The sequence below is a fragment of the Aythya marila genome (assembly GCF_965140915.1).
Source record: "Aythya marila genome assembly, chromosome: 8".
NCBI classification, from domain to species: Eukaryota; Metazoa; Chordata; class Aves; order Anseriformes; family Anatidae; genus Aythya; species Aythya marila.
In genome coordinates, this window is record NC_139049.1 from 26,802,072 (window position 1) to 26,829,320 (window position 27,249).

A 27,249-nucleotide genomic window follows, 5' to 3' on the forward strand; every position below is an offset into this window, starting at 1 on the left:
ACACATGGGATGTCTGATTTCTCATACCAGCTCTAGGGTGCTGGGTAATCCTGAGCTGGCCATGGCACTTCTCTTTGCGTCTGTCTCCCCATCACTGAAGGGGACATAATGCCCCTCTTTTTGTAATGTCTTGCAGTACCTCTAGATGCAATGGGGTAGCTAAGTACTATACTTCCACAATAAAAACACAGAGAAAAATACACTTTTAGATAAGAGTGAATCTGATCTCTACCTCTCCTTCTTGGGCTGCTCTGGCATTAGTAGTGAGCTGGGTAATCACCCGACTCTTCTCTGTTTGCAGACTGGGATAAGATAGGTGGTTTCCCAACATAAACACACTTTTTTCTCCTTCCTGAAAACATGGTGTTAATTTTGGTCTGTGGCTTCAGGATGCTGTAATGAAGAAAGGGTAGCAGGCAAATACATTCTGGATCTCTGAATCAGTAAGAATAAGCAGCCAGCTTTGCTTTGTTTTTATTTTTGTTTCAGTAGAAACACGCTTCCCACAATAACTTTTGAAACTTACACGTGGCACAGACAGGGATCAGTTCCAGTTGATATGAGCCTGGAAGAAGAGAGGGAGGAAATAACTTAATTGCTTTAGACTTTAGTTCAGCTGGAGTCGAGAGGAAAGAATCAGTGTGGGGATTTTTTTTTGGGGGGTAGGGAGAGGAATACAGCAAGAAGGTCGTGGTCTTGGTGAGGAGAGCTCCTCTGCGGATTTTGTGAAGGTACTGTACAGCATGCTGCAGGGCATTCACAAAACAGGTGGCTTTATTCTAAAAAAAATACAGCACAAAACCTAACTCTGCTGCCAGTGATAAACAGCTGTGTTGCTTTCTTGGAAGTATTGCTGCACTTAGAGCATACCGTGTTATAAACAGCATGTTCCTCTCTTTTTTTACCAAGAGGGGAAAAATAGGAAATGTGAGACTTTGGGCTAAACGTGACCGGAGAGGTTTGAGGGGTGGGGGATAGTTTTTTGGTGTTTAGTACTGTAATATGGGGCTTAGAAAATATAGAAGACATTGGGTAGATTGGGTGTTAATGTCAAATGCTGTGACTTTGCCTCTAAGACTTTTGTAATTTCACAGCCTATCTATCCCAGGTCCCTGAAGATCAGTTAATGTGTTAAAAAAAAAAATATGGGGGGGAGTTAAAGGGCAAAAAAGATGAAATACAGGAAAAACTGTTGATCTCTCTGTTCCTGGCTAATATGAAACAGGCCCCCAGGGAGTGGGAGAACATTCCCACCTGGAATTCAGATTTTGTGTTGAATGCAGCTAAAATTCAAGATCTAGTATCAGACAGTGCAGCTCCAGTGTCCTGCAATGAAATGCTAAAGCACACACCGCCTCTGCGTCTGTCAATTCCAGCATGCTTGCTTTTGGCACCTCTCAGAGATCTCACAAACTGTGTTGACAAAAAGCAATGGGAGATTGTTTCTTGCCCAGGTCTTTATATTCGGACTATAGCTGCTTCCTCTTTCCTACTCACATTTTCCCATATGGTGACTTTGGAAAATTCCTCTCTGATTTCGTTGGAAAGTGCAGGAAACTCGTTGGTAGAGGGTTGCCTATTACTCTCTCTAATTCTGCTGCTCACATCTGGAAAGGATCTGGCTTGGAAAGGGGAGACTTGCTCTGAGCTCAGCGCATGTAACTGACATGGCATGAGCTGAGGGAGCCTGTGGGGGCAAGAGAAATGTTCTTCTCCATTCATCTGATCTCTGACAGCAAAGGTGAGTTTCTCAGCACTTTATTTTTTTTAAAAGCTGTATTGCCAGACATCATCCAGCAGCCTGCCTTTCAGCTATAGCTTTCAGAATAGATATCAAATGTAAGCTACAAATTTACTTAACCTGTTGATATTGAAGGAGAGGATGTTTTTTCAAGTGTGCATGTGTCCTGTAAGAAATGTGTGTGGAGAACAACAGATGCAGAGATGAGATATTTTGAACATGAGCCTGCTGTTCTTTGAGGTAGTTGGAATTGCTGAAAACCTACACTAACTCCTGAAACTTCAGCTTACTTCTGGAGACTGTGCCTTTTGGTGCACCCTGCCCCTGGGGCTGTGCTGCAGCAAAGTGCAGAAATCCGTGGTGCCTCTGTCTGAACTCAGAAAGATGCAACCACAGAGAGCCCTGATCTTGCTTTCAGTGTAACTTCAGTCTCTGAGTGGAAGAGTCTGATCCAAACCCCTCTGACAGTGAGGGAAGAGTGCTCTTTTTAGTGGGTTTCGAGCTACCCCTTTAATAAGATTTCTTAATAATGCTTTGGATCAGGCCCATGGGAATGAATTTAAAAGGAGTGAGTTACTTCAGGCTTTCTTTGAACTAAAAGAAAATCAAACTCATGCCTGGTTTTACTGCCTGCTCTCCAGATGCAAGCAGATGTTTCTGTATCTGAAGTGTCTCCCTGTGGCACCAGAGCAGCATGCCCTTCAGAGGCATTGTAGCAGAATCATACCTATTGATGACAGTAGGGTGAGACTGTCTAGGAAATTCTAGTATATAATGGATGCACTATTTCATGCTATTTTTTAACATTGTTTTTTGCTATAGATGTGGAAAAATCAGCATGTTGCAAATATATAGAGCCCAATACCAGTCATGATGTAACTGCTATCGAAACGGTGTTGGCATTGTTACAGCAAGGCTGCTCTTGACCTGTATTTAATTTTTTTCTTCAGTTTTGCTTGTAAATATCTGTAACAGTAAGCTGATATATAGGAAAAAAATAACTTTGTTAGAGATCTGATTCATTGTACTTTCTGAGATTATTTTCTCTAAGATTTCTGAAATATTTTCTGAGGTTAGGTCACCAAATACTAAGGATTTTACTAATCCTTGTTGGCATGTTCATATGGCCAATTTTGATCTCACTGTTAATATCTAGCTATATTGCCATATAAGGAACACCATCTGATCTCTGGAATGCTTTATAAAGGAGATTAATTTCATTATATTCAGCTTTTACAGATATGGAAGCTGTGGAATAGTGGAGCAGGGGGAAGAGGGATCAAGCAAACAATGTTAAATTCTTAAAATCACCCAGCAAGTTGGTAGCAAAGACCAGGACCAAAACAAACCAAACCCATCCATATCTCAGGCCAGTGCTCTGTCCTCTAGTGCCACCCTTCTCCCATTTCTTCAAGTGTAAGTCAGTGTTTAAAGAAATTATTTAACATTGTGATGACTGGGACTCAGAGCAGGATCTCTCCAATGCTTCCCAAGCACCCAAAGTCTGCGAGAGCCCCTGAGTTCAGCTGGTGCAAAGCGGCAAATCCCAGGGATGCAAACAGAGCTGTGCTGCTCTGACAGGTGCCAGCCGGGCTCTGGTCGGTTCTTGTTTCTCATGCCTGGAGTAGTTCTCTACCTGGAGTGGTAGGAGTATTTATTTCACAAGATCAAAAATCTGTTGTGCTTGTTGTCCTTAAAAGATGAGCCTAAATAAGAATTTCTCATCACTGCTGAATACAAAGGATAGTAGAAGGGGAAAAAAAGGAAAGCCATCCCCGGCTGTTACTGCAAATTGTTGTGTATAAAATCTGAGCAGGGCAACAAACGAGATGGGGGGGGGCTGGATGAGGGCCAGCTAGCTGATCTGGTAGATACCCAACTGCTGTTTGCATTATTTTAACCTGCTGCCAGAAAGATAAAAGCTGAGCGTTAGCCAGGCCTCTAAGGGTCGGATCAGCACCGTCCAAAACCAATAGGCAGCCCGTGATGTTTTCAGTAGCGGGGCGGTTTTGTTCCCCTGTTAGCCAGGGCTCCAGAGCAGCCCCTGAGAGGCGTCCTGGCTGGTGGCTGGGCCAGTTTTCCAGCGCACCTCCTTTCCATCCATTCTCGCTTCCCTGGGCCGGCGTGACCAGCAGCTACACACGAATAACATTGCAAAACCTCCTCTATAAACCTCCGGGATCAGCTGGCGTTTCTCAATATAAAAACACGCAATAAATAACGTGGGCGGGCAGGGGGGCGGCAGCTGGTGACCCACGGGGGGTTTCAGAAGGGACCGGACCCCCCGGAGAAGGCCTCATGGGGCTGACCCCGAGCTCTTTCGGCTTCCAGGGGCGATGCCGGCCGGCGGCCGGGCGCTGCTGGCGCTGGGGCTCCTGGCTCTGGGCTGCGCCGCCGCCACCGCCGCCGATTTCCCCGAGGGCTCCCCCGAGAGGCGGCGCCGACCCCCGGCCCCGGCCCCCGGCTGCCCCCGGGACTGCGGCTGCACCCAGGAGGGCGTCGTGGACTGCGGCGGCATCGACCTGAAGGAGTTCCCGCTGCTGCTGCCCGAGCTCACCAACCACCTCTCGCTGCAGGTACGGGCCCGGCTCCCCCCCGGCCCCCTCAGGAGCCCCGCTCCCCAGCCCCACACAGCCCAGAGAGCGGTGACCCGCTGCTCAGCACAGCCCTTTGGAAAGGCTTGGGCTGCTGCCCAGAGTCAAGGGGGACATTTCACCCAAACTCTCCACACATCAAAGGAGGAAAAAAGATTGGATTTCTTCCCTCTTTATCCTCTCCCCAGCTCCAAGAGAAGAATTTTTGTCCAAAGCAATATACATATATATATATATATATATATTTTTTTTTTTTTTTCTGGCTAAGGCCTTCAATTCTGAGGTGTCTTTGAAAAGTATGGACTAAACTGCTTCATTAATATAGTCTTTGGCAGCTCTACTTAGCTAAAGTATTGTAAGCACAGCACACTGGTCCTGACACAGAGCCAACCAGTGGCTCCCAGTGTCTCGTCTCCTCCAAGCCCCCTCCCTGCAGCCTGTGCACGCAGCAAGGAGTGCTTGAAGTGTGGCTGAAATCATCCCTCATGGGCCTAGAAGCAGCACCAGAGGGATGGATGGCCTCAACACAGGGTGACAGCCGGTGCTATGCTTGCTGGGCTGAGTGCAGTGAGGAGATTTTGGGGTCATTTTACCCAGGAAGCTGTAACACCACAACCGCAGCCATTGGTTACACTGTGGAGCCTTCATGTCTTTTCAAGACAAAGGCACACAATAGGAGACTCAAACTTCAGGTAGGAGCCTGTCCTGGACTGTCCACAACATGCTTTGCTGTTAGGGTCCTAGATCCCCATGACCAGCATTTTGGCAGGCATACTTCCCTGCCCTTGCTCTGACACCTCAGGACGTGAGCAGGGCTGGTGTGTGGCAGCGCCGTGGCTGTTCCTCCAAGGTTTGGTCATGGCTCCAGACTTCACAGTGCTTCTTTGGCTCTTAAGCAATTGCTTGTTGTTTACTGCTCCTGTTTGCCAATTCTGATCAATGGTTAAAATGCCGTTTTTGTTCAAAGCTTTCCATCCAAATGCTGTGTAGTTAGAAAAACCGTAATGTAAGCTGGCACCTTCCTCAGCAGATCTGTTCCAGGCATGTGCTAGCCATGGCTCCCACCTCTACTGCCAAAAGCAGAGAAGCTACTTCGAAGCAGCAGCTGTCACTTTCTGTGTATTAGCTTGGCTTCCAGCTCAGTGGGTCCTTGACTTTTTTAGTCCCCTAGATGCTAAAATGCTAGAATCACTCGTTAATGGTCTAAATGCTAGTAAGCCTGTTAATGAAAATCTGATGGCAGTCACTTCTGACAGTAAAGTCAGTGAAACTGAACTCAGTTTGACTCTCCCTGCTCATGACAAGTTTGCAATGGGACAAAAATTCTTCATTTTAAAAACAACATTTAAATAACAGAATAAACCTGAAACTCTACGGTGCCAACCTCGTAGCAAATGCTTTGCTGCAGCTACATGTTTGGCTGTGGCAGATGGATTATAAACCTTGCCAGGCATGATTGCACTCTGTGTGCTACCAGTCCATAAGCTGGATATTTACGGAGATGAACACAGAACTTGTTTCAGGCCTTCAAATGCTGCTGGGTTTGGATGTCTTGGTTTTGAGATCCAAGTTTGGCTCATTATGAAGAGAAGGCTGTTGACAGTGATTTGACATGGTGGGTTCATTTCCAAGTTTTACTGGAGTTCATAGTCTGGGTTTTATTGGGATCCTTCTTGGATTACTTTGCTGATGATTAATCCTCTCCTTTTTCTTAGAATAACCAGATAGAGGAAATCTTTCCAGAAGAGCTTGCTCGTCTTCACAGACTAGAAACTCTCAATTTGCAAAACAACAGGCTGACTTCAAAAGGTAAGCCAGAAGAGCCAGGAAGTGCACAGAGACAGAGCCTCAGCAACACCAGCTTGTGCAGTGGGCCCAGTGGCAGCTGATAAGGAAGCTGTGAGGAGTGATGGACTCACTTGACTGGAGTGGTTGGCTGTAAGCATCACTCCTTTAGCCATCACACAGATTGTGGAGGCACTTTATCATCTGAAACATAATACTCAGTGTATAAGAATGCAGCCTTACTGAACCAGTGGAGGAGACCTGGCAGCAGCACTATGTACTGTGGCGTGAGATCTTCTCATCCAGGAAACTCCCTCCAGTCCCTCAGGCACATCAGTGCAATGCACTTGAGAACCAGAAATGTCTACATGCTGAATGATTTCCTTCTGACTGACCTCGTTTCTTAATTCACTTGTTTAGTTCAGTCAGTCAATCCAGTTTGGTTCTCATTGAATTAAATATAAATATATATAACATATATTGCAAATATTGCAACTTCTCCCCTTCTAAAAGCATTTTCATTCTTGTAGGCAGGCTTTGTTTGCTAAGCCTAGTGTTTATTAGAGAAACTTGATAACTGGTTGGTGAAGAAAGTAGAAGAATTTTGAGTAAATAATAAGACAGTAGGATATGCAATACAAAGGATGCAATTGTTCTTAACATGTGTGTTCAGTTGCTCTGATTTTTCTTACTATTCTTGTTGCAATGATAGCAAACAGCTTTTATTGAGAATGTGGGCACATTATGCATGGGACCCAAACCATATCACTCTTACGTAACACAAGGAGGACTGCTTAATAGATTCAGACCTTGATATTAGTACCTTTTGGGTGTGATGTTTCTTTCACAAGCCTCGGTGCAGCTCTAAGTTTTACATAAGTTTTGACATGGGAAATAACTTTGCCTTTGACTTTCAGTTTTCTAAGTGCCAGGTCAAAGTGTTATTTGCATCCTTTCCATTGTGACTGCAGTAGTGCTTGTGTGCTCAGCTGGATGTGGGGTGATTCAGCTGAAAATTAAAAATTATTGGAGGACGATTAGCTCTGAGCTGGATCAACTCTAAGCTGGTTACTGCATAGCTGTACGGGATTGTGGGGAAGCAGCACAAGAGAAGAGTTACAACATGCAGCTACTGGTGTTACTTTGGCAACCTCATGGTCATAGATCAGATTGATCTGATCATTAAACGACCTCAGATTATGTCCTGCCAAGAAAAGTTATCTGCAGATTCATGAAAAAACTACAAAAGAAACTTCTCAGATAGCATGGTTGCTGCAAGCACTGATAATCAGCTGTACAGCAAATCTATGCCAGCTCTGTACGTGACCTCTGTCAGCGGGGTGGGCCACAACCATGTATGCTTATAATTTTTAACAGTCTGCCATTGTTCTTAACAGTCTGTGTTGGCTTGATTTGGTTTGGTTTTTATAAAAAAGCAACAATAGGTCTGAATCAGATTGTATCAGTGCCAATGAACGATATCTAAATCTTCTGTTAAAATATTCTCTGAGAGAGAGAAAAATACCCTCTGGTATTTTCAGTCAGAGAGGCAATAGGGTGCCAGTGTTACTGATCAGAGCTATTCCTGTTTCTAAGGGCTGCCAGAGGAAGCATTTGAGCATCTGGAGAACCTGAATTACCTATACCTGGCAAACAATAAGGTAAGAGGCTCATAAGGCTTTCAGAGTTCTTTTCTAATTGGGCTCTGAAAGTTAAACAAGCAAGTTTTCAATTCTTTTTAAAATAGATATCCTATGGATGTAAAATTGTCCAAAAGTGATATTTTAACAAAGGTTCATTTAAGGTCAAGACAACCAGTTAGAGCCCGAAAAACTTAGAGGCTACACATGCTGGTATATTTTGAATGCTTATTTCTTTGTGTGGTTGGTGGAAGCTTTCCCTTGTGTGTGCAGGGAGATATGGAGAGCCTCTGCACCTATAAATTACCCCTGTATGCAAATAAGCTGTGGGGGAATGGTGTAAAATGCTGCATATCTCAATTGGATGAGGCTGGGTTGAAATACCAGTGAATAAACGCATCCTAGAACCTGTGTATGAGCTCTCAAGATCTGCAAAATACCATCCAGTTTTCTCAGATCCCCATTCGCAGTAGGTTTGTTCAGCGGGGATATCCACACACAAGTGAAACTGAGCAGATAATGAATTTATTCTTTTTGCTGCAGTGGTAGGAGTTGAATTTCTTTTTTAATGGAAAAGATCCCATTTGGAGGATCCAAGGTGATTGTCATGACAGAAGCACATTTTCCTTCCTGCCAAAGCAAGGAAGTGAAATGTCTACTCATATACCCTTACAATACCACCATACCCACCCTTAATGGTGGTTCCCATTATGGCTTTTTCTCTGGTCATCTCCCACAAATATTTGCAAAGAAATGAGATGCCACAGAAAAAAGTTAAAAATCAGGCAGAGCTTCTTTCGTCTACAAATACCCTTCCCTTTCTTCCTTTGCTCTCTCTCTACATATCTATATGTGTGTCCATATATACATATTTTTATTATCCTTTTATAATCTGTGACCCTTTGATGTTTCATTTATATACATGTGGCCACACTGAGGTTTCAGTCATGCCAAGACATTTCCAGAATCACTCCATGGATTTCTGTGTGGAGTGATTGAAAATAGAACCCATTCTTTAGTACAGTAACATTGTGTTCTTTTCTCTCTTTCAAGCACCATTTCCATATAACAATCTTGGCAGTTAATAACTCCATAAAGAGGAACAAGCCAGACTGTGACTAATATTCCAGAACTTCGCACTCCAGTTTTCCCTGTGTGACAAAACAAAATGTTTGGTTTTTCTGGCTTCACTGCAGAGAGAAAAGGATCCCAAAAGAAAATGCAACCATCAGCGAATGTCAGAACTAGTTATGGTGAGAAGTTGTGGACCCACAAAAATAACACATTTCTTTATAAATCACAAGCCAGGACAAACCAGATTGGCTTCAAACTGCATCCACTCTGCAGTGGGAAATGATGCAGATCAAGTAACTGTGGTGTCTGGAGGAGAGCAGGGATTTGCTGGTAGTTTGCTCCTTGTTTTATTTAATATTTTTTATGCTTTATCTTCACTTGTGATCCCACCAGATATTATCTTTCATTAAACAAGCTTAGCTAGTTGGAGAAAAAAAATATTGTAATGGACTAAAATCCTGCAATGGCTTATGATTAAAAAGTGCTTTAAGTAAAGAATGGTTGCTGTAGTTTCCTTTAGAATTTTTTATCACACTCATGATATGTATTAATTAAATAGCAGCTACAATAAGCATTGTTAATAACTGAAATCTCTCCCATCAAACTGTAGATCTTGTCCTGAGCTAGTATATTCATCTAGTATACTGAGACAGTATATTAGATGAAGCTGTTCAGTCACCTTTGATTTTGCTGAATTACAACAATCCAGCAGTAATCCTTCAAGCAGTCAACCAGTGGAGATCAATTAGCCTCATGACTAAGTGCTGAAATGCCAAAGCAAAGTCCTAAGCAAGCGAATGCTCTTTTTGGATGAAACTTCTCTTTCTCTTTCCTGTGGTTCTGATGTTTTTCATTTCATATATCTTAGACATTCACTTTGTTTTGTATGAAAGTTATGACCCAATAGACGGTGTTTCAGGAAAAAAGCTTTAATGTGCCACTGTGTATGAAAGTGATTAAGTTTATTTCCTGTGTCTGTTATCTCAGAATTATGTTGTGGTAGAGACTTAGTTCTGTCAGCCCTTCCTAATCAGAGCTGAGTGTCTTTATGCACTTCCATGAGATCGTATCTCCCAGGTCAGGAGGTGAGAGACTACCAACAAAGTCAAGGGCAGTGCCGTGGCAACAGTGGTATTACACAAACACCTCTTATTTCCACTGTTTAGGTACTCTCTGTACATATAGATAGGAGGGACTGAGAGATCTTTCCACTTGTGTTTGTGATCATTAACTACTTAAGACAGTTTAAGGATTGCACAGATGAGGATTAGAAATAGTATATAATGTACTTTCACCCTTTAAAAAAATACAACTGTATTTTGAGTCCAGTAAGTTACAAGTTCATGGCTATACACATCAATACACACTTGACAAACTAGCACAGAGGTTTTACTTTAGGTAAATACATAGTATAAGTGTTGCGTTAGATCTTCAGTAAAGTGTCTGTTCTCTCATACATTATTCATCTTCCAAATAGTTCTGTTCTTACACTATTATTAACAACCGATTGCTCTTTCACATAACAGTGCTGTGAGGAAGAAGCTTTACAAATTCAAATAATTTCAAGCTAGAAGGTACATTCCTACCAGTTCCCAGAGTTTTCAGTCATGATCTCAAAGCCCTAGAGGACAAAAAATACAGTGTCTCCTTAGAAAAGAGTCCTTCAGAGTATACATAAAATATTTTATCAGTTGTCTCACTGCTGCTATAGTTAATATATGTAACCACAGTGGTAGCACGTGCCTACTGCAATTCAGTAGTCTTCTGTTTATGTACTGAAGGATCATATCTAGCACAGCATCATGTTGAGAATTTGTTTCCCAGGGAATTTGTTTTCCATCTTGATGCAGAAGTCTGCTGGGTTCATGCTTTCCACAAAATTGTCCTTCTGTATTTGGTTTCTGATGCATCACTTCATCAGAACAAGGTACCCCCATACAATAGATCTTTGCTTTGAAGTTCCATTTGATATCCCATCATTGAACTCGGAAACATCCCTGCCCTTTGGGAACCTGTGTCCTTTGTTGAAGAGATCATTGTAAATGCACACAGTACTGGAACAAACACACGAAGTGACACTTCCTCTCGCAACCAACATACTTTCATTTGGGAGTAAACAGTAGGCCAGTGTGAGGTGGGTTGGATTTTTTTGGCACAGCAGACTGAGGAATAATGAACAATAACAAGCAATGCATTTGCTTTCAGAATAATAACTTCTTGACTTCTTCCACCAAAAAGAGGCAGGATTCTTCCAACCAAAACAAATATTCACATATCTTGGAGCAAAAGTCTGTCTCCTTCCTGGAGAGATTAGTGAGTGAGGACAATTTGTTTTTGTTCATACAATCTGCATTCTGTTTCATTTACTTTTGCCTGTTCAGAGAAAATAAATTTGCAAGTGTTTTGTTGATGGCTTTATACTTGGTCAAAACATTTGTTGCATTTAATTGGAATTGCCCCATATATTTCTTTTTCAGCTAACGGTGGCTCCAAAATTCCTCCCGAATACCTTGATCAGTGCAGATTTTGCAGCCAATTATCTCACTAAGATATATGGACTCACATTTGGACAGAAACCAAACTTGAGGTAAGGGATCAGAAAGTGAAACAAGAATAGTGTGCTGCTGCTGCTTGGAGGTAGCTGGTGAGTTAAAGAAACAATCTGGCTAAGCCATTTTATTGCCTGCTCATACTTTTTTGAAAGAAGCTGACTACTTGTTAATTTCACCATCAAGGATCAAATAACCTCTCAGACAAATACATTCCGAGGTCTTTTACTAGCTGCCAGACACTTTTGCATAGATAAAAAATTATTTGTCTCCATTTTGGCTATGCTTCAATTTAAAAGGAAGAGCTTCAGTTTCTCAAAATGGGGATTTATGGCTAGAAATTGCCAGATATTTATAATCCATTCATTAAAAAGAAGAGTCACACTGAATGTACAGTACTCAATACAGTTGAGTGTAACTCAACTATGTTGAACTTAAGCATAGTTACCTTCCTCTGGTGTCTGAGGTCCCTCTGCTAGTTTCAGGTTGTGATTTTCTCAGCTGGATACAGTGCAACACATTAGTCCATCTCAAATTCATCTGTGTGTAGACACATCTCCTGTGAGATACAGTCTTTTCCAAAGGCCTTTTGGGTAGCCTCTTTATATGGACACTACAGTGTCTAAATCCTGCAGAGACATCTCAGGCTCCTTTGGTAGCAATTTATGAATCCAAGTTTGGAAACACTTAATAATTGCTGACCCAGTTGAGCTCCAAGAGCCCAATCATGTGATGAATTGAGGAACTCTCAGTTCCCTCTGATTTCACTGAGAGCAGAAACACTCTGCTTATTAGGCCTTCAGTCTCATAGGCTCTTGGTAGCTGAAAAGGCAGAATTGGACACTGATTTCTGGCAATATCTCATCATAAAAGAAGCAGGATTTATATGTGTTCTTCCTAAATTTGAGTTACATAAGGTGCCATATTCCGATTTTATATTAAAATACTTACACTTCTTCTGAAGCGATTTTTACAAACTCTCCCACACCAGTATTCATTTTAATCAGAATGATAACTCATTGATTTCTGAAATTGCTGATATCACATTCTAATTCAGTTGTTTCATTTGGTTTATTTGCTCCCAGCGGAGTTCATGGTCTCGCACTGATTATTTGGAAAACAGCATTTTCTGAAAGGCAAATATTTGTAAGTTAAAAGTACACCTGACCATGAAGGGTGAGCTCTATTTTCATGTGACTCTGGACCTCCTGGAGTGTGTGATCACACTATTGTGTTTCCATTCTGAGCCTTTCCTTCCTTTCAGAAAGATGTTGCCAAGTTCTCTGGAACTGGTAGAGAGTCCAAGTCCACTTTTACACTGTGCTCTTTTTTGCAGCTTTAATCTGTCTCCATGATTTTAGCTGCCTGCTGCATCGCAGGGTACACACAGGGAATGAAGGGGTAATAGTGATCAGTAAAGTCCTGTAATTTCTTTTGTTAAAAAGAAGTGAAATTATTTTATTTAGCAGTTAAACCAGTAATAACTTCATAACTTTGTAACAACTTCAGTTGCTTTATACAGAATTGCAACCCGTGCAAGGAAGATTAAATCTTTTTGTTTGTTTGTTTTAACCTGATTGGGGAAACTCTTTGGTGAATATTAAAGTTTAAATGCAAGAAAATAAGAAACTCTCTTTTTCTAGATCCCAAAGGGTCATTAGAAAATCAAAACTTCTACAGATAAAAGTTTTAACCCTCTCGAGTAAACCCACAACACTGATGTGTTTTGTCCCTCTTAGCCAAGTACAAAGCTAGATCCAAATGACAGAACTGATATTTAGATTTCAAAGCATTGTGCAATCCCAGATTTGCATTCTGTTACTTGTTAAGAAGGTGAGGCTGCTTATGAAATTCATATTCACATCCAGGTTTGGAATTAAATAGACCTACATTTTGGAGAGTATTTGGATTAAGCATTTGGTTGTGCATTTGGTTATGCCTCCCTAAATTAAAGGGCATGCTTTGAAAACAACTCTAATTATCTCAAGGAAAGGAGAATAGACTGAACCACAATTTTTCAACAGCTTTCTCTCAGTAAAACAAACAAAAATAGGTCTAAGTGTCTGTTTATCTATCTTCTTCTTCTGGCAGATCTGTGTATCTTCATAACAACAAACTTTCAGATGCTGGGTTACCCGATAGCATGTTCAATGGCTCTGATAATGTGGAGATACTCATCATGTCCAGCAATTTCCTGAAATATGTTCCAAAGAATCTCCCTCCAGCCTTATACAAATTGCATTTAAAGGTAACGACACCAAGCTTCCGTATTCCTTTACAGTTGTGACAAAAGTACTGTGTTTGTATGGGATTCAAACTGCACAGCCAAGTGATTTCAGTTCACTTGAACTTTCCCAGGCCCACTGTAAGTCTTGTAGCTATCTCCTTACTTTTTTCTAAGTAATAGTGTGTTTTTGCAAAACATGAAAATGCTCACAGGGGATAAAAGTGCTTTTCAGTGTTTTCAGGAGAATGAAAGGCAAATGCCCATGTGGTAGCACTGTTGGACCCTGCTTGAGTATAATCATATTAATGCCTGGTAGTACAAGAAGGTAGATAGATCATTCTTCATGGCCATTCACTAATTGGCCTACTGGTTAAGTTTGCCACTGATGATGGTGTTTTTCCTGACAGCTGCTTACCCCCTAGATGTTGGCTTTGCTCACTAATTCCTATCACATAGACTGCTGTTCCCTATCATCAGTGATTTTTGTTTGCTACCGAACTGGCAATTCAGTCAACACAGAGAAAGTTTGGATCGGTGATTCTTCACTGCTACAACTTCTCCATCAGTAGTGTAACAGCAGAAGTTGTGGTATTATCTACTCTCCAGCATTTTTAATTCCATGTCATCTGATTTCAATAAAAACATTTCATGATGTCTGCGCTAAAGTTCTTAGCTTTTTTAGCAATGGGAGAGCTGCAGTGGTGGGGAATCCTGGTTCCGTTTGTTTCTCGTGTTGACAGCTCCTTGGACGTGTGTAGACTGAAGTCTGTTATCAGCCCCTGGTCTTATGCAGTTCTGTGTTGCCTCCAAGCTTTCTTTTCCCTTGAAGATTTCGCTGCTAAATCCCATTAAAGTCTTCTAGAAAATGGGCTTCTGTAGCTTGAAGAAGGCAAAGGGTCTGATCCTTTAAATTTCTTGAATTTCTCTGCAAAGTGTGAAGTTACTAAACCCCTGGGTTTTATTGGCTTTTTTAATAACTGTTATCTTCCAAGGGAAGGCTCAACTTTGAAGACTGCTAGAACTTTTATACTTCCCTGCTGTTGCCAACTGTGTTAAGGGCAGAGAAGTGGGAGAGAGAATCAGGCATTTTGTTTTAAAGTGCACTGCCTGTCAATAGTGACATTAAAATTGATGTTTTGAATGGGGAAAAAAAACAAAAACAAAAACATAACATTGAGAAATGGGAAATAGCAAATAGTGGGCCAAAACTGATTAAAAGTACTGTAGGTGTGACAGGTCTTTCCTTTTCTTTCGCTGTTCATTGAGATACCCAGCTGAATCAGTCTGTGGTGGTATCCACTTTATATTAGTTGGGACGTGTATCTCATTTAGCCTGCCAATCATATTATTGCATATACCTTAACAATGGAAAGTTTAACATTCAGAGTTTTATATATCCTTTTATAATTCCTACTGTACCTGTATGGAATTCCTAAATGGAATTTAGTTTTATATTTTGTTCATATCTGCCTGCTGGCTACTCCAAAGCCACACTAAGCAATAATTATTTTGGAAGGAGTAATTATTTTGGAATGTACATTGCAGAAATACTAAAAGAATGTCTGGTTCACAGCTTCCAACCAAGCATTAGTTGCCTAAATTACATTGTAGATTTTCACATAGGTGCAAGGACTACGAATACAAAATAATTCCTCCTGGGGTCCCAAATTCTAACTCAACCTAAAAATTCCATGGGAAATCAATAAAAAGAAGTTGTAATATTTTAAGCTATTATTTGTATGTATTTCTTAGGCAGAATTATAACATCCCCTGAAACAACTCATGTCTGCCTGGTATTAGCTGAGTAGAACTCGAATGTCTCATGTTGTTTCATGCTAAATAATGTGCTGTGTGTTTCTGGTGACTCTAGAACAACAAGCTAGAGAAGATTCCCAAAGGAGCCTTCAGTGAACTTACAGGCCTGAGGGAGTTGTATTTACAGAATAATTACTTGACTAATGAAGGAATGGACAACGAAACTTTCTGGTGAGAATCACATCTGTAGGTTGAACCTGTGTTTGTGAATGTCTGCCTCGTCTAGTATAGTAGTTCATCTACTTAAAAGTACATTTATTAAAAACGGCACTATGTTATGCATTTCTCTGCTAGCTCTAGATGAAAAGGTGTAGATTTAGATGCTGCCATTGAAAAGCAAAGGTTGTGGTGAGCAGTGTGAATTCACACTCCAGAGTACTTGTATACGAAAAATAGAACACTGCACATCAGACTGCACCACTCCTGATGGCCACAGACCCAATCATGTGAGGTGCTATCTGCTGTCTGAGAACAGGCAACCCAGAGCGATGGTGCAGGCTGGTCTCTGTTCTTCCAAACAAGTCAGAAGTGAGGCTACTCAAAACTTCTCAGTATCAAGGGCAGTTAACTGGAAGTTAAGGCCAGACATTCATCTTTGTTAAACCACTTCTGTGTTTCTGTGACCCGAAATCAGCAGCCACAGATACACAGTTGTGAATTCATCTGGCACAGCTGTACCCCAGTGCAGAGAGACTGCTGGAGTAAGGGGGGATGTAATGGTGCTGCTCAATAGCCAGATGGCTGCAAAAGCTTTTCTAGAAACTGGTGCGACTGAAAAAGCCTTTGGCTGTCCTAAATTTAGCCTGGGACTTAGCGCTTCAAAATGTTAACCTTTGTCTCTGCTTGCACTGAGTGCTGCCCTTGTTTTACCTGAAAATCCAGGCCTGCCTATAGCTTGGTGTGAGTTATGTAAACTTTTCTGATCTCCAGCAATGAAAAATTTCTTTCCTTTTCCACATCCCACTCCCAGAAACCTCCTGTAGTATTTTACTTTAGCTCTGTTGTGTCACCCTTCAGGTAATGTTGGACGTATCATTTCTGTTAAGATTTCGATGAACAGAGTACAGTGGCTACACCTAAGGCACCAGTCACAGTCAGCAGAGGGGGTGGATATTATGCTGCTGTTGTGATATTAGCTGTACAGCACAGCATATTGGAGATGTACCCAACTGGGGAGGCATTACAACTTGCAGCAGTGAAGTGCTTTACCCAGAAAGTGTATTTGTTCATTCAGAACATACTTGGATAGCTCTGAACAACAGCGTAGTAACCAGTGAGTAATGTCTGCAATGCATTAGTTCTTGTATTTCCTGAAAACTTTCTAGTCATCTGCAGCGGGTTATGTAGTGCCATGCAGATTAGTCTCTTCATAGGAGCTTCTCAGTCCTGGCATATAATACCACTGATCCACATCCAGTTGGTGTAAGTGGCTGGTCTGAGGATTTATTTTAGCTTCAACTGAGTCCATGGAATCCAGATTCAGTAGCTTACACAAAGCAGATCTAGCCCTGACTCACTTCCATAATGCTGGAGGGTCAGGAGAAGTTCAGTATCTTAGTCTAGGACACTGAATTAGCATTTCTACTTTCCATAAGAGCAATATTTCATCATCTCAAAAGCAGGCTTGCTTTTCAGTTTAAATATACAGTTTCAGAGACAAAAATACTCTTACTTGGACTACATTTCTGTGAAATTGAGAGCTAAATTATGTTTTAATGGTGATCCCATTGCAGCTTTTTTGTGAGGCACTGAAATTGTTCACATTGCTATTTGTACTGGCAAATGAGAGAACATTAGACTGCAAAACTGATCTCAGGTCTCATCCAGGTGGCAGGGTTTGGGTGTTTGTGTAGTCTAGCAAGGTTCTCTGCTAGTTTGGCCATGGAGCAATGACAGTGCCTAGTCCTTAACGGCAGTGTGGGAGCTCCCTGTTTTGCTGTCTCCATCAGTCATTTTGTGAGACAAAAAAGGGCAGTAACAGGAGAGCTGTGCCGGGGAGAAAGACTCTCAAGCACAATTGTAAAGACTTTAAAATCCTAGGGGAAGTTGATTATCATTTCACCTTGCAGAATCTAAACAGAGAGTGTTTTCTTTCCTGCTTTCCCAAGGAAACTGTCTAGTCTCGAATATCTGGATTTGTCCAGCAATAACCTCTCACAAATCCCAAGTGGTTTACCTCGAAACATCGTCCTCCTTCACCTGGAGAAGAATGCAATTAAGGTGATTGGCAGAGATGTCTTGACCCAAATTAAGAACCTTGAGTACCTTCTGCTCCACAATAACAAACTAAAAGCCCGAGGTATTCACCCATTAGCCTTTCAGGGCTTAAAGAAACTGCACACTGTCCACCTGTACAACAACATGCTGGAAAGGATTCCCAGTGGTCTGCCCCGACGAGTGAAAACCCTTATGATCCTTCATAACCAGATCTCTGAGATTAACAGGAATGACTTTGCTACCACTTACTTCCTTGAAGAGCTGAACCTGAGCTACAACAAGCTCAAAAGCCCCCAGATCCATCGGGAGGCCTTCCGTAAATTGAGGCAACTAAAGTCCTTGGATCTTTCTGGAAATCATCTCAGCACAGTGCCTTTTGGCTTCCCAAAGAACTTGCAGATTCTGAAACTGAAGGAAAATGAGATAAGCATCATTCCAAAAGGGACTTTGTCTGGGATGACAAAACTGCGGGAACTGTATTTGAGCAACAATAAACTGAAAGTCAATTCCATTTATTCAAGAGCATGGAGAGAACTCAGCAGTCTCCAGGTAGAAACATCACCTTCTCTAATTGTGTTAGTAATGCTGATGTCCTCATCTGTCTGCCTAAGCCAATTTATGTAGCACCAGTACTAGCTTTGCTCGGTACTCATGTTTTAGGCTTGCATTGTAAGTGCTGCATGCTCTGTTTGTAGCAGTAGAAATGGTGTGCTGTTGTGCCAGAGGTAAGTACCTCCCACTGCTGACCAAAGTGGTGGTCTGCCATGTACTGCTAATTCTGGGAAATGTGAAGACATTTTTGTTTCTGAACCCTAACAGTGTCCTGTATATTCAGCTAAACATTAACAAATGTTGTCATTAAAACTGAAAGTATGTGTTTCAAATAACTTGTATCCCAAAAGATCTAAAATCAGCACTGAAGAGAGAGCAGAAGGAAGGAATGCATAAACAAAAACACTCTTAATACTCAAAGCCCCCACATCAGCTTATAGGCAGTCAGGCCAAGCTGCAGGATTTAGCAGCTCAGCTGGCTAAGGCACCTGGATAGCAGTTAGGAGGTCTGGATTCAATCAGCAGTCTTGTCATTTGCTTAATTGTTGGAGAAAGTTAAACACAAACCATAAGGCAGGCAGGAACAATCACATTTGCGCTGTGCAAAATGACCTTTCAAAATTGTTACACTGGCTAAAGGATTTGTCTGCATTTCCTTTTAGGCAGCAGCCTGTGTCCTGCAGTAAGAGGTTTTACCTGTGTCATATGGCAGCCATCGAGGGTGCATATGGGTAGGGCACTGTACAAGCAAACTTTGTACATCTGAGAGCAAAGCAGGGATAAAGAATGTGGAGTATATGTCCTACTGGTCCCCAGTGTGTTTTCAGACATTCCAGGCATTTATCTGTGTGAACATTGCTCTTTTTGTTGTCTCTGGAAATAAATGAGCATGATTTTCAGGTAATGTAAATGAGCAGTGCAGGAACAGTATCTGTAGCGCTGTTGGTTTGCATCAGCCATAGATTTGGTTGGTGACTTTAGTGATACATTTTGCATTTGTTTGGTGCCTCGGTGATGTGTGTGTGCATGCGTGTGTGTGCAAATATATCTGAGATGGAATGTAGTTTGGAAGGAAGCTGGTGATGAGAATTACAGACACTGGAAATGTTTCACTGCAGTAACTTGATGAAATGTAGCCATTGTCACCTGCCTTTTTTCAAATCCCCCAAACAAAAATGGGTCATTAGGCAGCTATAGCTACTGGTTGGAATTACAAAATTTCAAGTTTGACTTTCTTGAAAGGCCTGATTCATTGCAGTTTCATGATACTTTTATGCTGTGGTCACTCCCCTGTAGTCACTGTCAAGCCAGAGTAATGCATTGCTGAATGAAACATGGGCCCTTCAGCTGTACATACCCCACAGTAAACACTGTTCATTTTAAACAACGTTAAGGTAGTAGCACATATTGCTAGACTAATGGCCATTTTTGGCTGTGGCTTTTTCTTAAACAGTCTTACTACTTGTTAGATATTTCCATAGTAGTATACATGAATCTGATTTTTTAACATTGAGGGCTTAACTCTGCACTTGGCTAATGAGTTAGTGCACTGGAGATTGGACAGATAACAATCCCATAAGATCCTGATTGTGCAAGTACTTAGCATACAGTGCAGTCCACACTGTTTCCATGGAAATCACTGAAGACTATCTATTTGCAATTGCAAAGCTAGGCATTTGCATAATTGTTTGCCAGACTGGGATTATGTGGAGAATAAAAACACCAAAATCACAACAATCATCCGCAGAACTGTAACTCTGAAAAATGTGTAACTAGTATGTTGGCTTGGTGCTATGAAAATGCTACAATACAGGATGACAAAACACTTATTTTGATCCATTTCCTTGCTTAAGCTCATCTAAGAAAGTATCACAGACTTTAGTCCTGAATGTCTTTGTTCATTGATCTATGTGAGAATATTTTCAGGTGTTTTTATGTGTAAATTTATCTAATGTAACCTTAGCTAGGGAAGCATTTGCAATAACAGCTTCCAAAGAATATTCTCAAGCATATCTGAAACCCAGTCTGTTTTAACTCACTGTAAATAGCCATGGGCTAAAGCTTGGGGACAGACATAAAGAAATGTTCAGCTGTGTAACAAAACAACATGGTATGGCATGTGAAATCATGATGTTGAATAGTAATGTAATAGAGCAGAATTGTCACGGCCGCACTTACCTTGACGAGAATTAGTAGTAGATTAAATCAGTTTATGCTACAGTTAATATCATTTCAGTTTTCCAGCATGAAATCAAACTCAATCTTTGTGCATGGCTGACAATTTACAATTTCCACTCTACACACAGCATTTGTTGTTTTCCTGACCTCACCAGAAGGTAAAGGTGCTGAAGCAGACTCACCAAAGTACCATCTGAAAAATAAAGCATGCTTCCAGATGAATTTCAAACCCAAATTGTGGATAAGCTTTGCATAAACATCTTATTTCTGTGCTGCTACCATACTAATTTTTTTGTAAATGCACAGGGGCAACCTTATCGCTCTCTATGGGTACCTCAAGGGAGGCTGTAGCGAGGTGGGGGTTGGTCTGTTCTCCCACGTGCCTGGTGACAGGACGAGGGGGAATGGGCTTAAGTTGAGCCAGGGGAGTTTTAGGTTAGATGTTAGGAAGAACTTCTTTACTGAAAGGGTTGTGAGGCATTGGAACAGGCTGCCCAGGGAAGTGGTGGAGTCACCATCCCTGGAAGTCTTCAAAAGACGTTTACATGTAGAGCTTAGGGAAATGGTTTAGTGGGGACTGTTAGTGTTAGGTCAGAGGTTGGACTCGATGATCTTGAGGTCTCTTCCAACCTAGAAAATTCTGTGATTCTGTGATATGCATGCATTATATCCTTGTGTATGTATGTATATATGCACATAAAAGCAGTGGATAAAATTTTAAAGGAGAGCAGTATGTGTATATAGCCAACCTTTAAAAGCTCTTTTGTTGTTAAGCTCACTCCTCTTTTTGAATTGCTGCTAATATTTACGTTCAATTATTTATTTAACCCTTGTTGTCTCTTCCTTTCAGTCACTAGACATGGCTGGCAACCAGTTGCTTTCTATTCCATCAGGCCTGCCAGAATCTCTAGAATATTTGTATCTTCAGAACAACAAGATCACAACCATTTCAGAGAATGCTTTTGAATCCACACCCAAAATAAAGGGAATTTACCTCAGGTAGGGTCAAGTTTCTACTTCAATGTGCAAGGTTTTTCTTCTTTATCCACTTTATAATTGCTTGGTTTTCAGAAAGTATTTAAAATACTAACTTCTAAATAAGCATTTTTGTTTTGTAGAAATGTGATGAAGCTATGTTAATCTGCTCAGAAAAGACATAGGTACACATAACATGCCTTTTCTCTTGACATTGTCCATGCCTTATTAGAACGGATTAGGCACCTTAGAAATTCTGGGAAATTAATGTTTAACAACACTATGTCGTATTCCAATATTTAGCTGTGAACTAAAAGTTTACAGTCCAGTTATAGGACTTCAGCATTGCCTTTGTCTGTTAGCCCTGGATTTTGGTACTGTACAAAAAAAAATCTGTCATGGGGCTTCTATGACTAATCTTGACGTGCACATTTCTTTGATAGTTTTGTTAGAAACAGATGACAACGTAATCAACTGTCACAAATGTGGCAGTTATGTAACTAAGTTTAGAAAGCTTTTCTGTTTTTTGCTTTTTTTTTTTTTTCCTACTCTGTCATTTGGATGAGGACCTTGTTTATTAAATTGTGTTTTACGGGTGGCAGATACTGACCTTTTTTACACATAATGTAAAGTCACAATGAAGTAGCTGATTTAAGCAGAGTTACTAAGGATTTAAACCACAAGAAGTGAAGCCCGAATCTGGCACAGTAATATATTCAGTTTTAATGTAACAACATACTATTGAAGATATTGCTTAGAAGTAAAATACAAAATCTTCCAGAATATGCGATTAAGCTGATCCCATGTTCAGGAATGCCTGCTGTCCAACATTAAATATGGCCTTGTTTTGTCTGTGTGCAACAATACTGCCCTACAGTTCTGAATCATACCTTTTTGGATGAATGATTCCATACCAAGCAAATAAAATTAAAATGTCTGGTGTAAATTAGAGCAGTCTGTCTATTCAGCTGCTCATATTTATGAGATTTTTGTGAATGCTTGGATGCAAACCAGAAACCACATACCACATTCTATATTCCTGTATAAAGAGAAAAAAAGAAATTTGCAGAACAGTTTTGCTGACATATTTAGGAGGCAACTCCACCCACGTTAAGCTGTATTTCTTAATGGGAGGCAATTAATCCATGTAATAGTGTGAAACAATAATATACATCTGGAATATTAGACAGAATACAATTTTAAGCATGTTCAAGAGTAAGGAACGAAGCAGGAAATGTGATGGGTTCTGAAACTTCGTATTATTTTATTTACATTCTTAGAAACCAAAATAACATGAAAAATTATTGTATGTTGCCATGTTTCTAAAGAGATACTTTGTGCCAGTATTTCATGTATTGTGGGAGAAGAATTAAACTGTCAAGGGATGACATGGAATCTCATGGAAAAGCAAGTTGCACTTTGAAATATTGGCAATGGAGCAGATGCCTTTCCTGTCTGGGAAGGAGAAAACAGAACGCCAAGAGAAAGAATTTGTGGGGGAGGAATTTCAATATGATTTTTTTTTCCTTGTAGAATACCTTTATAGAGGGGGGAACAGGGGCTGGGTAGAGAAAAGTAGGAGTTTTTTTGAGAGTGTGACCAGTGGACTAGAGATCAGTGGGAGATACTTAATGTTTCCCAGTATTTTCCTGCAGGGTCCTTTGCAATGATATGCAGTGCTGTCAACAAGCTTTGCTCAGTCACTTTGCTTGCTTGCTTGCTAATCTGTACCTGCTTTCCCTTTCTTTTTATGGCCAGAGGAGTCAGTACTCTGCAACCTAATGTGTCCAGAGTTGGGGGGGAGGGGGGAACAAAAAGTGAGGGGTCTGGAGGGGGGAAGATTGATTTTGAGCTTCAACTTTTTATTGTCAGCCAGAACCTTTGTACACTGTTCAGACACTTGAAAGATAATCATCTTTCCCTATTCCTCATTTCAAAATTCAGTTCTGCATGAGGAGAAATCAACACTAGCATTTTTGGCGGTTCTGCTTTCTTTACAAGGGCTGGCATCTCTGAAGTGCTGTTGTGGGTCAGAGTAAAGTCATAGTAACTCTGCAGAAAGATTTTCTTGTAGTCTCCTTTCATTTCTGTGTTGGATATAAAAATGGGCTTATTTTAACAGTAAGGTCTTTTGTTTGTTTGTTTAAAGGTTTAATAAGATTGCAGTTGGAGCACTGAAGGAGAATCTCTTCCAAAGCCTAAAGTACTTACAAGTACTGGATATTGAAGGCAACCTTGAATTCAGCAACACTTCAAAGAATAAGGATGACTCAGAAGAGGAAATGGAAGATGAGGAAGAGGAAGAAAACTGAGATAAAATGTGAACTCACACAAGTACATCATGTTGGAGGTAACAATTGAAGTTTAGTTAAATCAGAGAGTGCAGTTCTTACACTCTCACTAGATATTTCCCCTCTGTAAATAATTCCAATTACAAATACAATTGAAACATAACAAGTAGATGTCTGAGCCCTAGATTCAAAGACTTGCTAAAACATGACCAGGAATTGCAGAATTAAAAAAGATTAAAAATACTTTTTTTTTTTTTTTTTTTTTTTTAATTGAAACAGGCAGTATATGCCTTTACTTTGTCAGATGCAGTGGACTTTTCATAATGCCTCCGGCTTAGAGCCACAGCAGAGACAGTAGATAAATATGGAAGATAAATATGAGGTCATTATTTACCAGTTCTGTTTTTTTGTTTGTTTGTTTGTTTTTTTTAAGAAAGGTGTTTGATGATATTTTTAAGTAACCAGTTCAAAAGTAAAACAAAGAACAAACTCCAGTTTACTGATGCAGAAGACCACGTGAGCTGAAAGTGGATTAAAAAAAATCAGACAAATTAAAGGGAGGTAGTCCCAGCAGTAACTTGTAAACATGGCATTAAGATGCAACCTCTGTCTCGGGCAATCTCTAAACCCCTGACCGCTGAAGTGGGTTGGAAGATAATACTGTACTTGAGATATTTCTTATGGAGAGTATATCCACTTCAGGTCACTTTTGGAAATGTTATGAAGAACTGGACTGACTCTTGGTCCAGGTTAGCCATGCCTAAGTTCTTAGAACAACCTATGCTTTTGCTACTGATAAGTCTTGACAAGGGTTCATTGCTCACTTTACCCAGATTCACTGAAAAGCCTCTTGCCAGATACAGGTAATAATTGCTGCTGACTTTGATTCCAGACTGGTGATACTAAAATCTCAGCATTCCACAACCAGTCTGACCAGCCACTTGAACCTCTTTTCTTTTAAAATGCAGAGGAAAAGATGAAAGGAAAATTATATTTTAAAAGTATGTATTTTTATTCCATAAGAATATGTATCTGTTTTATGCATATCTTAAGCCTTTTATATTCAAAAGGGATGATGAGGTTCAAGACACAGCCCTCTACTTTTGGAGAGCTAAACACCAAGACTTTGAAAGAAATGTTTAGTTTTGTCCCAAATCACATTTTGTCATGGGAAATGGCACAAGGAATTGCTAGGAATAGTGCTAATTCACTGAAATGATGAAGGAGGTTGGAAAGGACAGAAGTTACTTGGAAAGTTAAACATTAGACCTTCAGGCTATGCTGTGTCAAATCTTTGTGGGAAAATAAATAATTATGTTTAAAAACTTAGAGTATATATAACTTCTTTATCAGCACATTGCCGGTTTGGTTTGGGGCATGTGCAACTTGTCAGCAGGCACTAAATTTAGCCTATTCTGTATTCTGTTATGTAACTTATTTTGTTTTTCGGATGTTTTGCAGGAAAGCATATGGAAAATTACATATATGTCTATGTGTATATATCTATATAGATATATAGAGAACACTTAGCAAAACGTGCAATGAATTACGCAGAAACTGTTATGGCACTGGGCCAGGCTTATGGAAGACAGTGTGTTACAGTGCCTTATTCAGGGAGAGACCCTGAATGCCTTTCCAAAGCTTCCAAATCATCTTATACAAGACCCAGGATCATAAGGGATTGCTCTGGAACTCACAAAAGCTGGCTTTTGTTTCTTCTGTTTTTCTTCCTTCACTGTTTCCATCTGTAATAACAATATGGGACTGTTTTGAACACATGCCTTCAAATGCTGTTTTTGTCACTGCATTTTAAGTGAACCATGTTGTATATGCTTCTTTTCTTTTCTGCCACCCCAAAGAAGCTGTTGTTGATCAGGCAAGATGAGTATTTGCAGTAGTTTCATGTGTGGAGCAGTATATGAGGCATTTGGGTCATCAAGCAGCAATAATATGTCTGGATTAAACTATTCCTCTGTTAGAACAATGTGTATATTTGGATGAGAAAAACAAATTAAGGCTGGATCCCAAAATATTTTATCTCTACTGCCAAAGCCTGCAGTATATGCCTGTTTTAGAAAGGTTTTAAAATAAAACAATTGCTCTTGTGAATATATATAAAAAACTATGTCTACCTTCCAGAGGTTTGGTATAGTTTGTGTCTTGCTGTTATTTGTCCATGTGGCAGTTGTGTGAATGTCTTGGAAGATATGTCCAGAAGACTGAGTAGTGGTATGCAGTATGTATGATATATGTGGCAGAATTTATCATATATTGTATATCATTACATTAGAAGTGAGACTAATGAAGCAAAAGAGGTGAGTGAGTGTGAGGGTATCTTAAGAAGAAACTGTTAAGCGTCAAGTGAAATTTCTTTGTTTAGTTCAAGTCTTGAGACAGTACCTGCTATTGTACTCTCTTAAAGCCTCACCTGTTTTATGATGTTGAATATTCTCAGCTCCTGTTCAAATTACAGAAAATGAAGAAATCAAGGAAAAGAAGACTTACAAAGGTACCTGGATGGCAAGGTTCCCTTCTGATTATAATGTCCTTCATCTGAGGTAGCTAATCTGCTTGAGGAAATGGTCTTTTCTTTTGAGGATTTCTGATTTAACACGTGTTGTTTTGCACACTGTATTCCAGGATTTACTTGGAAACACAGTTGGCCTGATTCTTTACCAGCTGTTTTTCCTGATGGAGAAGATCTAGTTCCACACTCCCTTTGGGTTCTTGTAGCACAACAGTAATTTTGAGCTGATACTTTCTAATTTACATGATTCAAGATGGTCAGGAATCATAGAAGGAAAGATTGCTTCCTGAAAAAAAAACAAACAACTTGGCCCTAAACAATTACAAAAAAACCCACAAAACAACAAACCTAAAACCTTTTTAAATACCAGCTATACAGCTAAGCAATAAAATAGCCTTCCAACTAACTTTTGGGACAGATTTCTATGTGAAATATTTGCAGAATATATCTTAAATTACTGAGGTATCTCTAGTAACAAACCCTAGTGACCAGTTTTGCTAGTCTTTGGTGAAATAGACTTATTTACTATACTCCTGAACAAGCTGAGAATTTGCACACTTGTACAGTTTTGTGTAGAAGTGTTTATCTTTAAACTTCAATGCCTTACACTGTGATTCTGTGAGAATCATGGTGCCCCCAAGCAACTTTGAATTCCTTGAGAGTCTGGTGGGGAGAATGCAGTGGTGAAAGCACCTTGAAGCACCTTTATGCACTTTTTTAGAATCAGGTCCAAAATTTCAAGATGACGAAAGTTTAATACTTAAGCGAGAGTCAACCTCTGCCAAAAGAGACCCACTGACAGTCAAAGGGGCTCATACTATAGACTGGTACAGTTAAGAAACCCTTTTCCAAGTTTTTAGTTTTGTTTTATTTATTTTATTTTATTTTGTTTTGTTTTGTTTTGTTTTGTTTTGTTTTGTTTTTAATACCAGCACACTGAACTGTCCTTTGGAGGGGACAATTTTTCACAGCAACACCAACAATGCCCACCCACACCTAGCCCAGTACAAACCAAACCAACTGGTATTTGTTTCATGCCTTCAAAGGGATAAGAGGCTCCAGGAGAGGTGATGAGGAAGAGTCA

General features: G+C 40.4%; 1 protein-coding gene across 7 annotated transcripts; it reads left to right on the plus strand.

Annotated features, from left to right (window-relative positions):
- Positions 1-600: 600 nt before the first annotated feature.
- Positions 601-25,947, plus strand: PODN (podocan). 7 transcript variants are annotated; one of them, XM_082765499.1, is made up of 12 exons: positions 601-731; positions 1,455-1,741; positions 4,073-4,317; positions 6,051-6,144; positions 7,717-7,781; positions 11,312-11,421; positions 13,475-13,631; positions 15,481-15,596; positions 17,534-18,191; positions 21,223-21,371; positions 23,497-23,697; positions 25,100-25,946. In XM_082765499.1, exons 2-11 carry the CDS (start codon positions 1,705-1,707, stop codon positions 23,657-23,659), a joined length of 1,794 nt encoding a protein of 597 aa, XP_082621625.1. In that variant the 5' UTR covers positions 601-731; positions 1,455-1,704; the 3' UTR covers positions 23,660-23,697; positions 25,100-25,946. The 7 variants fall into 7 exon arrangements, with proteins under 7 accessions (XP_082621625.1, XP_082621628.1, XP_082621629.1 ...); XM_082765502.1 differs by having other exon boundaries at positions 606-731; positions 1,554-1,741; XM_082765503.1 differs by having other exon boundaries at positions 616-731; positions 1,616-1,741.
- Positions 25,948-27,249: the final 1,302 nt, after the last annotated feature.

Excerpts from the sequence above, each read along its gene's own strand:
- PODN (XM_082765499.1), top strand. The coding sequence starts at position 1,705 with ATGTTCTTCTCCATTCATCTGATCTCTGACAGCAAAG. Across the intron at positions 11,422-13,474 it reads GGACAGAAACCAAACTTGAG|ATCTGTGTATCTTCATAACA; the intron begins GTAAGGGATCAG and ends TTCTTCTGGCAG. Across the intron at positions 18,192-21,222 it reads GAGAACTCAGCAGTCTCCAG|TCACTAGACATGGCTGGCAA; the intron begins GTAGAAACATCA and ends TCTTCCTTTCAG.